This window comes from Myotis davidii, unplaced genomic scaffold (assembly GCF_000327345.1).
Source record: "Myotis davidii unplaced genomic scaffold, ASM32734v1 scaffold762, whole genome shotgun sequence".
Taxonomy (NCBI): Eukaryota; Metazoa; Chordata; class Mammalia; order Chiroptera; family Vespertilionidae; genus Myotis; species Myotis davidii.
The window spans coordinates 302220-313149 of record NW_006293699.1 but is presented as its reverse complement, the minus strand read 5'-3'; the positions used below and the strand labels follow the sequence as shown (position 1 = coordinate 313149).

At 55.0% G+C, this 10930-nt stretch overlaps 1 protein-coding gene across 1 annotated transcript in view; it reads left to right on the top strand.

Annotated features, from left to right (window-relative positions):
* Nucleotides 1-10930, top strand: part of IQCA1L (IQ motif containing with AAA domain 1 like) — a 13589-nt gene that overhangs the window by 2470 nt on the left and 189 nt on the right. Inside the window, exons 5-19 of the mRNA XM_015566239.1 lie at nt 5-24; nt 2179-2250; nt 3588-3784; nt 4235-4319; nt 4768-4878; nt 5032-5107; nt 5796-5902; nt 6662-6745; nt 6859-6908; nt 7632-7714; nt 7892-7999; nt 8576-8775; nt 9189-9275; nt 9519-9696; nt 9991-10232. Of these exons, the coding sequence (XP_015421725.1) occupies nt 5-24; nt 2179-2250; nt 3588-3784; nt 4235-4319; nt 4768-4878; nt 5032-5107; nt 5796-5902; nt 6662-6745; nt 6859-6908; nt 7632-7714; nt 7892-7999; nt 8576-8775; nt 9189-9275; nt 9519-9696; nt 9991-10232 (1700 nt within the window). The remainder of the gene's footprint in view (nt 1-4; nt 25-2178; nt 2251-3587; nt 3785-4234; nt 4320-4767; nt 4879-5031; nt 5108-5795; nt 5903-6661; nt 6746-6858; nt 6909-7631; nt 7715-7891; nt 8000-8575; nt 8776-9188; nt 9276-9518; nt 9697-9990; nt 10233-10930) is intronic.

The following is a 10930-nucleotide window of genomic DNA, read 5'->3' as shown; positions in this document are numbered from 1 at the left end:
CAAGCAGCTATCACCATTCAGAAGGTAACCCCCCCAGTGTCCAGGAAGAAAGGCAAGGTAGTCACCTCTTCCAGGAAGCCTCCCTAGCTTAGCAATTGATGGCAGAGGTGCAGGAGCTTGGGTTCTGTAGCCACATAACTAGACTCTAAACTAGGGACCTTGATAATCAATAATCATGCATCTTATTTGTTTATTTATTCTACATCTTATCCCCAAAAAGAACTTGAAGTAGGATACCATAAAAGTCCTAGACACAGATGGTTCATTAAAATTAGGGGAGAATGATCCATAATAAGGTAGCAGGACAGAATAGGTAATCATTTTAGAAATTCTTAAGACTGTTAAAAATGTCACTAAAATATACCCTGACCCTCCTGGCTGCTGAGGCAAAAGGAAATATAATGAAGAGAACTGATGTGATCCAGGCATCCTCAAGGTCTGTGCCATCTGGAGTCACCCTCAGTTTTAACATGGAAATAACACAATCACACCCCATCCTGCTCACTGAAGAGCATCCAGCTGTGTCCCCAGGTTTCCCCATCCTTCTCACTGTTCTGGGGCCATTCGACACCTCCCAGCTCCTCTGTGCCCCCAGTGTGTGGGCCTGGCATCTATCATTGGCCGCCATGAGGCTGGGCAATAGTGGTTACCAGCTTGATGATCCTGGAGGGGCCCTGGGAAAATTTCAGTGCAGAAAAGGGCCATTTTGCTCCTGCAGCTGTCACCCCTCCTGGGGCCCTGCTGGTCACAGGAAGTCACTTGCTACCTTTTCTTTCCAAAGCGGGCCCAGAATGGCTGGCATGGGCTAGGTTTTCCTCTCCTTCTCCTGCAAGTCCCAATGCCTCCACACCTCCTGTCTGCTGGCCCCAGAGAGGAAACTTAGAGCCACTTTCTACCAAAACCCAAAAGTAAACCAACCTACTGACAAACATCACCCCTGAGGACAGAGAGCCTCTCCAAGTGGGCAGATTTTGATTATTTAAAAAAAAATCAAATTTTTATTCACTTCAGAGAAGGGAGAGGAAGAGAGAGATAAAAACATCAATGATGAAAGAGAATCATTTATCGGCTGCCTCCTGCACGTCTCATACTGGGGATTGAGCCTGCACCCTGGGCATGTGCCCTGACTGGGAATAGAACTGTGACCTCCTGGTTCATAGGTTGACGTTCAACCACTGACCCTCTCCCCCACCCTCAGCCCCGGCTGGGATAGATTTTGATTATTGATCAGTAGGCAGAGTGTTCCAATCAGAGCCCCTGCATTTGGTGACTGACCCAATCCAGCTACCCCATGGATGAGGAGGTCCTCACCTTCAGGGTCAATAAAGCAGCATTTTGAGAGGGGCGTTGACCCCAAAGACAGAACCCCACTTCCCCCCAAGAACCAAAGCAAGTCACTTTGTCCCTGTTGCCAGACATCAAAGATGTGGGAATTCTACATCCCAGTCTTCAAGTTCTCGAGTACAAATACTAATCAGAAGCCATTATCTTGGGCTTTTCCACTGCTAGTCCCAGGAGCCCGGACAGGCGCCCGCCCTGCCTCCCTCTGCCCAGTGCACCTCCTTCTACCCTCTGGCACTGGGCTGTCCGCAGGTCTGAGAGGGGCTGGTGGCCTGGGAGAACATTGGGTGAGGAGTCAGGAAACCTGGCCCCAGTCTCAGCTCTGCAGTGACAGGCTCCGGGCCTGGGAGAGATCTTGTCCTGTCTCCAGCCTCAGTTTCCTTATGTCAGAAATGCAGGAATTGTTTAGGGGAGCTCCATAGTCCCTACGGAACTGATGTTTGTGTGCGTGGGTGAAATAATCGAGTATTTATTCCAAATGCTATGGGAATTCTGAGACATGAGTGTGGTAAGTGCTTTTTGAAGATGGCAGTATTTGAACTCTGATCTGTGCCTCAAAAGTTACAGCAGATGAGGAGGGACTGCCGGGGAGGCCCTGAGGGAGCAATGCCTAGGTGCTGGACAGCTTGGGTGCATCCCTGCCCCACCCTGTTTCACACTGTCCCTGCTCAGGTGGCAATTGTCCATGAGCTGCACCTCCCCAGGTGCCTCCCTAGCTCCTCCCCCACCTCCCACCCAAACCTTCACCAGCCAGACCTCCAGGGCAGCTGCTAAGCCCAAGAGCCACATCCTAGAAGAAGTGCAGTGTGCGGAGTGTCTGGGCCTGTGTTCCCCCAGGTGTGGAAAGGTTACCTACAGAGGAAACACACTCAGTATGACCGGCAAACAGAGATGGAATTCATCGGCATGGTGAGTCCTCTGGGCACAGGCAGGGGCACAGGGCTGCCAGTGTATGGGACGTCCTTCTGTGTCCCAGCCCGAGCACAGCCCTGACAGCCATCACTGCCCACACCACCCACCACTCAGGACTGTGGTGGGCACGATGAAGGGGAGCAGGCCAATGCCAGGGGGCCCGAGAGTCCTTCAGGACTTGGCTGAGAAAGGACAGGAAAGCCACAGCCAACACATCCCTTCCCACCCTCCCTGAACTAGAGCCCTTAGAAGAATCTCAAATATGGGTGTGGGTGAGGGATAGTAGCACCAAGGACCCTGGACCCCATGCCTGTGCCCCTAGCTGGAGGAGGGGCTGCATGTGTGGGCCCAGCAGAAGGAGGTCACAGGGGCCCAGTTGGGATGGGGCACACCCTCTCACACAGTGTTTTTTGGGGGGCTATGGGCTCCCCACTTGCTCTGGGCCCCAGAATTGCTTCTCCTCTGCATGCAGAGAGCAGGGCTGTGTGACCAACATGAGGCAAGCGTGAGAGTGCACATGGGGGAGTGTGGGTGGTAAGAGGGGAGTGTGGATGGTAAGTGGGGCCTGTGCACACTGGTAAGAGTGTGCACAGGCCTCACTCCCTGAATCTGTCTGTCCTCTGCTCTCTGATGCTTCCTTCATCTAGCTGGCCTCCGCTGACTTAGGGTGACAGGGGCAAGAGACATGATCCCTGGGAGGGGCTTTGCAGTGGGCAGAGCCCATGGAGGCCTGGCTGATATGGGGGCGGGGCAGAGAGATTAGAGACAGAGCTGGGATGGCTACTTTAAGAGGCTTGGGGACTTCAGGAGAGAGGGGCCAGGGTCTGCTTCATGGGAGTGGAGGTCAGAGACTTGGGGGGCTGATGATCTGGACCCCCAGGAGGCCCGAGGTCAGGCTTTGGTGGGGAGGGGGCAGGGGGGGCTTTGGCACAGCGGGGGGTGAGGAATGAGCCTGCTGCCCGGCCCATCAGCAGTGTGAGCTCAGCGTTTTCAGTAATTGTCTCTGCGCACAGTGATATTTAAAATACATTTGGGAGCCAATGAGGCGGGAAAGTGGCTGCGAGTGTGGGGCTGAGGCTCACAGGGGAGGGTGTGCTGGGAGATCGGGCAGGGGGGCCTGCCCGGATGCATCTAGCAAACTCATTATCAGAGTAATTTACACAGAGGAGTTTCAGCACCAAACAATTTCTCCTGATGCAGGCATGCCCGATGTTCCGTGTGGGTGTGCATGGGAGGCACGTGCAGGGAATGCGTGGGGGCAGGTGTGCGAGCCTAAGGCCAGGTCCTCCCCACTCCCATTCCTGAGTCCCTTGGCCCCCTCCTCATGTCCCCAGATCCCCTTGCCCGACACAGTGGAGCACGTGTCCGTAGCCAACCTCAGGAATGATGTCAGGAGATCCCGCCAGACAGAGAAAGAGGAGGAGTTCCAGATGGCCATTGCGAAGACCCACGATGCCCTCAGAGAGACCGAGGGGCCCGATATCAAGGAGAAAATGAAGGAGCAGATCCGACAGTGGTTTATCGAGTGCCAGTCAGTGTCCCCAGCCTCGGCTGACTCAACCCCTTTCCCGCCTCACCCAGGTCCCCACACCTGCCTTGTCCTCTGGTCTAGCCTGGGCCCTCTTCTCCATTCACCCTGTCCCACCAGCACTCTGCTAATGCATTGGCTTAAACTTGGGACCATCTCCACTACAGGACTCTCTCCACCATGACTTGCTATTTCCCCGAATAGAAGAGAAAATGACAGAATAAGATGGGGAAAGCATCCAGGAATGTCCCCTGAGTGATCTGTCGTTTCTATTCTGTAACTATTGCTTCCTCTCTCCCTCATCCTCTCTGCCCCTTTATCCTTCCCCATCCTTCTCTCTATGCATCTATTCATCCATAGACCCACCCTTCTACCCACCCTTCCACCTGCCCATCCATTCGTCCATATGTCCACCCACCTGTCCATCTCTCTGACCATCTTATGTCCACTTAGTGCCCTTACTGGCCGATTCCCTAATTATCCAGACGAGTCTTTAGGTGGATCCAACCAGATCTTCTCAGACAAGACTCCAGAACAGGTACCCTGGAGGTGGGGCAGATTTTCTGTGGCCGATCGAGTCTGAGGTTACAGAGAGTACTGAGTGTAAACTGAGGGTGGCAGTGGGGTGCCGGGCGAGGTCAGTCTCAATGGAGGCAGAGGTGGCTGGAGGAAATATATGTAGTTAGGAAGACTGCTTGGGGGGATGGGGTACCTGCATCTGAGAAGGCATCCTTGTCCAGGGAGAGGAAATGTCTGGTGAGACTATTATAGCTCTAGTAACCCACAGGCCAGGAGAGAGCAACCGCTCTGGTCAGAACACTTCATCACCTGATGCCCCTCTTCCTGGACCCCAGATAAGTCTCAGGGCTCCACCAGTTCCCCTAGGCCTTGGGACCCTGAGCCCACCCCAGCCACAGGCCTGGGTTCTCTTGCTCCTATAAAATGCCCTTGGTCTTCGCTGAAGCATCGTTTATCCTTGGTCACAGGTGAAAATGGAACTGGAGAATCCGGTCCAGGAGAGCACTAAAAAAGAAGACAAAAATAAAGAAAAAGAAAAGGAGAAGAAGAAAGCGAAGGAAGACAAGACCAAGAAGGGTGTAAGGCAGCTCCTGAACGTGTGAAATAATAGGGCAGGGGGAGCAAAGTCTGAGGGGATTTCTGGTAGGAAAGCTGGTCTGGTGAGCATTATTAGGATCAGAGTTTGTGAAGGGTGAAGGCAGGGTCAAGGTCACATGGTGTTTCTATTCTAGGAAGCAGATACAATGCTGAAAGCATTGCCATCCAAATTTATACCCCTGATCAATGCCGGACACGAGGAGTATAAAAGTAAGGGGAGAGAAGGCTGGGAGCTGTCCAGGACGTGTGGGACCTTAGAGTGACCCTTGGTCCTGGGGAAAGTGGACATGTGCCACGTGGGTCATCAGGTGGCAGAACGGGTGTGGAGGCCAAGGGGCTAACACCAAAGGGAGAGGGTGTGAGGTCATTATGGGTTTGGGTCTGAATCCCGCAGTCATAGGCCTTGGGATCAGGCCTCTGTCTAGGACAGTGATGGCGAACCTATGACATGCGTGTCAGAGGTGACAGGCGAACTCATTCTTTTGGTTGATTTTTCTTTGTTAAATGGCATTTAAATATACAAAATAAATATCAAAAATATAAGTCTTTATTTTACTATGGTTGCAAATATCAAAAAATTTCTATATGTGACACAGCACCAGAGTTAAGTTAGGGTTTTTCAAAATGATGACACGCCAAGCTCAAAAGGTTCGCCGCCGCTAGTCTATGATGTGGTAGAAGCAGTGCCAGGTAGCTGGGTGAGGACAGGGGGCCAGCCTGGGTCAGGATCTTGGCTCATGTGTGCATGTGTGTGAGAGACAGAGAGACAGAGCGAGAGAGAAGTAGACCAGCCTGAAACAGGTTCCTGGCCCATGTGAGCACGTGTGTGAGTGTGTGACTGTGTATGTGAGTACACCTGGGACTCTGCCCTCCACTCCGCCCATCTCCCCATGCTCAGATGTGTGGAAGAACCGGCCTGACCACCTATACCCTGATCAGAGTTTTGACCCCAAGGCCCTCCGGGCGGAGAAGAGGAAGGAACTGGAGCAGGAGATCCGGAAACAGGTGGGCATTCTGGCTCCGGCCTCTTTGCAGGCCCCCTCTTCCCACCACAGCCTTCAGCTGCTTCGGGCTCGGTCCCTCTGTCTTCCCTCTGCTCACACCCACAGCTTGCTCATCCTTTATAGCTTCCTCTAGCCACTGCCTTCCCTGTATAGGCCATCTCAGTCCATCCTGGTCCCACTGTCCTCTGCCTCTCTGGGTCCCTCTCGCTCCCCTGCAGCCCAGAGGTGAGGGAATGGGGGGCTCTGTGCCGGGGCCACACCCACCATCATCTTCACCAACGCTTAAAGAGCTCTTACGATGTGTCTTTGGGAGCGTTAGATCACATGATCACAATGGCGCCTGAGGTAAGCACCATAATTTTCCTGATGCTACTTATAAAAAAACTGAGGCTGAGCGGTCATACAACTCCTCAAGTTCACACAGAGCCTGCAGGGTGGGTCTCGGGCTGCAGCTGAAAGCTGACCCACTCCATCCCCGGGCTTCTCTCCACATTGATAGCCAGTTGAGAGCAGGGTTCATGCATGAGCAGAATATGGGTTAGGATTGAGGGTGGACAGGTGCAGGGATAGGGACAAATGCCAAGGCCAAGGGCTCTGAAAGAAGACATGGGAAGGTTATTGGCCACTGCTACCTTCACTGTGCTTGTCTGGCTCTGCTCTGAGGCTGCTGTCTTCCTCTCCACCCCTGCCTCCATCCCTACCTCTCCTGCCTGTCCTCCCAGCCCTGGTCGCCCCTCCACACACTCTTCTGTCTCTGCAGGTGGATGAGCTGATGCGTCAAGAGCTGAAGAACCTGCGCCTGGCTGTGGACCGGGAGGAGGAGAGACCCTTCAAGGCTCCGAAGGCAAGATGAGAGGCCTGGCTGGGACAGGAGAGGGAGGGCACAACAGGGGAGGCAAGGAACACAGGACAATTTCCGATGTGCTTGTTTCTATCCAGAAAAAAAATGTGAAAAAGAAAGCTGGGAAGAAGAAAAAGAAGAAGGAAAAAGATCTGACCCCGAACAGGTAGCAGACCCTCCATAGATCCAACTGCTGGCCCTGGTTCTGTTGCTGTGTGACCTCGGGAAAGTCATTTAACCTCTCTGACTCCATATTAACCAAGCACTTCTCCTGCCAAACCCAAAAGATAGCTGTGAGGATCAAACAGAAGCATAAGAAAGTGATTTGAAACGATGATATAGAATAAGATATGAGTGGCGTATTGTTATCAACGTTCCCTCTCGCCTTGGCCTTCATCAGCTCTGTCCCTACAAAGCCATCTCCCCATGGACTTCCCACTCGGGGGCCTTGAAGTCAGCTGTCCCTTTCTACTCACTTCTCTCTTGAAGTGAGTCATGAGCACAATGACGTTAGTTGCTTTGATGATCACCCCTCCCAGACCATGTTCACCTTAAATGTGGTTTCTAGGAAGAGGGGTCGACTGGGTTCCGTTGGTGGAACTTTTGGCCTTGAGCAGACTGGTGGAGGGAGAGTTACAGGATGCTGGTCCTTCTTACACCCCCCAACCCACAGAGCACTGCTGTGTCTGGGCAGACTGCCTTCTGGGCCTGCGGGTTGGTGCCCCACCTTCTGGCACTGGCTGCCCAGTGGCACTATTGCTGTTGACCACAGGAGGTGGGGCAGAAGGGCCTCTTAGCCTCTCTCCTCATGCCTGTGACAGCACCCTACTCATCTCTTTCTCCATGTCCCTTCCTTCTCGGGGGGAGGCCCTGTGCCATCCTCTGCCAGGTCCCTGGCCTCTCTGTTTGAAGAGCTTGTTGTCTTTGGCCTTCTAAAGAAGTGCAAGGCAGTGTTATTGAAGGACTTCGTTGGTGAGACCCCTCCCCCGCACCTGCTCCCAGGCTAAGGAATGGTGCCCAAGGCTCCCAGGCCATGGCCTTCCTGGTGGCCAACAACCACCCTCTGAAGTGAACCTTCTCCTCCAGTGGCTCTCTCTCTTGGCCCTGCCCAAGTAGATGCCACTCACCAGGTGGCCACCTGTCCCCCAGGTGACTACCTCTATCTTGGATCCACTCTGAGTCTGGCCCACAAGTTGCCCATGCCTTCCCTATTTGACGTTCGACAGAATATGGCCTTGTACGGGGTCCTTCGGCTTGGTGAGAGGCCCTAGTGGAGGGAAGCCTTGGGGAGGGAGGAGGGTGGTTGAGGCAGGCATGTCCAGTCACAGCCTCCAATGCCCCGGGCCGGGGACCTACAGTGGGTTCCTCCAGCCTGGGCCACCCCAGAAGTCATGTGGGCTCTTGACCTGCTGAGGAGAACACACTTCCAGCCTCTTACTCAATTCCAAGTGGCATCCCATAGTCTTGCCCCATTTCTAGAAGATTGGTGTCTTTCTAAAGAGGTTGATATCCCACACCTTTTAGTTGGACCCCTTCTTAATGCAGGGGTAGGAACAGGTGGCATGGGAAACAGAAAGGACATTGGACGGGGCAGGGGCTCCCTCCTGACATCCACCTGTTGTCATTGTGATTTCTGAGCCATTGGAAGGCTTGTAAGCTGCCGCTCCTGGCATGTTTGCCTGGGGGACTGCTCAGGCCATGGGAGGAGGCAGTGCAGCCAAGATGTGAACCTCATCCCACTCAGCCCCCGGCCTTGGACCTCGCCTCACACCATGCCCCATCCGGGTCCCTGACGGCCCACTGTCTGTCTCTGGCTTCTGTTTCCTCTCTCAGGCTCCCCTGATATACACTCCATGGCTCCCCTCATCCGCTCCATCCTCCTGGTGGGCCCCTCCGGTGTGGGGAAGAAGATGCTGGTCAATGCCGTGTGCACAGAAACTGGTGCCAACCTGTTCGACCTGTCACCTGCCAACCTGCAGGGCAAATATCCTGGCAAGGCCGGGGTGCAGATGCTAGTGCACATTGTCTTTAAGGTTCGGCATTTCTAGTTCTCAGGCTGTGACAACAGAGCAGGGTGGGCTCTATGCTCAGGAGGCCACCCATCTGCCTAGCTGGTGTGAGTTCGGGAGCTGGCGAGGTCTTTACCAAGCACTGCTAGGAGACTGTGGACACCTGAAGCCCCATAAGGGGGAAGGTGGGGCGAAGTGGGGAGGAGAGATGAGGCGTAGGATGTAGCCACCCCCAATCCCCAGGGAGGGCAAGGACTCTGCTCACACTGAAGGGTGCTGGGTGTGCAAAGGGCTGGCAGGTGGGGTCGGCAGTATGTGGGAAGTGGAACCTGGCCACCATTGCCCTAGGCCGCCCTGACCCTGGGTTGGGCCAGATGGGGAGGTGAGCCTTGCCCAGGAATGGCTATTGTCAGGTTTCTATTCTCTGATCTGTCCAGGTGGCTCGACTCCTACAGCCCTCAGTGATCTGGATTGGAAATGCCGAGAAGAATTTCTATAAGAAGGTCCCAAAAGAGGAAAGGGAGGTAAGGGAGCACCAGGCAGGCAGCCTGAGCCCCTGGTAAGCCACTCAAGTGACACCCACGGCGTGACCTTGGACAAGTCCCCTGTCCTCCTCCTGCCTTATTTCCTTCTCCTTAAAGCAGGATTGACAGCTGCTCCCGTCTGCCTCTCAGGGTCCCTGTGCGTGTGGACAGGTGCCCTGAGTACTTGGAAGCCCATATAATGAGTCACCGTGTCCCCACCCCCACCCCTGCTCCCCCGAGCAGATGGACCCAAAGCGAATAAAGAAGGACCTCACCAAGGCCCTGCGCCTGCTGAATCCCGGAGACCGCGTCATGCTGATAGGGACCACTAACCAACCGCACCTCGCCGAGATGAAGGGGCTGCGCCGGACCTACGAACGGATTCTCTTCATGCCGCGGCCCGATTACGCTTCTCGCTATGGTGAGGCCTGGGAATGTGGGGACAGGCCAGAGAAGGGGTTCCTGCCAAAGCTCCCCACTCTTATTCCCAACCCCCACTGTTGCTCTGAGCAGCACCTTCACAGCCAAGTGCTCTGGAAGGGCCAGCTGCGACACAAGCAACCCAGGGGCCTGGGTCCTGGCCCGGTTCTGTGGACAAGGGCCGGCTGCTTAAGTCCTCCGTCTCATTTTCCTGTGTTGAGTGGGGATGATCCCCACCGTCCTGGGAGGAGGGCTCACTGCCTCTCGGCCCCGTTTCCCCCCCCCACGCCCGCAGTGCTCTGGAAGCACATGCTGCACATGGAGAGAATCCACGTGACCCAGACCCACCTGGACATCAGTGCCCTGGCCAGGGTGTCCGATGGCTACACACCTGGTCACATTCTCCAAGCCATCCGACTGGTGCTCACCGAGCGGCGGCTCCTCCAATTGTCCAGGCGGCCCCTGCTGGCCTCAGAGTTCCTAGCTCATCTGGCGAAGCTGGAGCCAGTGTACAGGGAGGAGGAGGCATCCCTAAAGGTGAGGCTTGGTGGGTAGGGGGGCAGCCAGGGGGGAGGATTGTGGGCTAGCACCAGAGCGAGGCAGCCCTCTAAACCTCGGGGTCCTCTCTCTGCTGCCCCATGGAGTTCAGCCTGTGAGGGAACTAGAAGTCACAGGGAAGGACTTGTGGGCAGGCCTGGCTCACCTGGTTTCCTTGAGAGTGGGAGCCTGAAAGTGCCACCTGTGTCTTAGGATCCCTTTGTTGTTTCTGGCACCAGCTACCTCTTACTTCCTTATCTCTGAGTTGGTGGCACCCCCCAGGGTGATGAGGTGGCTATGGGAGCACAGGAGAGAGGGCCACAGCGTCTGACACTGTGGCCTGAAGCATCTGGTGGAACTAAAAGAAACCACGGCTCTAGCAGGATTCCGGGCAGAGGGATGGGGGGCTCTGGGGAAGAGAAAAAGCTACTGTAGACACAGCTCTGGAAACACATGCTGCACACTCAGAGAGTCCAGGTGGCTCTGGGTCACCTGGACATCAGTGCCCTGCCCAAGGTGTCCGATGGCTACACACCTGGTCACATTCTCCAAGCCATCCTATTGGTGCTCCCCGAGTGGCAGAGGGATGAGGTCAGGAGGCAGGACCGAGGGCCAGATGCAATTCACTTACCCTCACCCTCACCCTCACCCTCCTCATCCTCCTCCTCCCCCTCCTCCTCATCCTCCCCCCTCCCCTC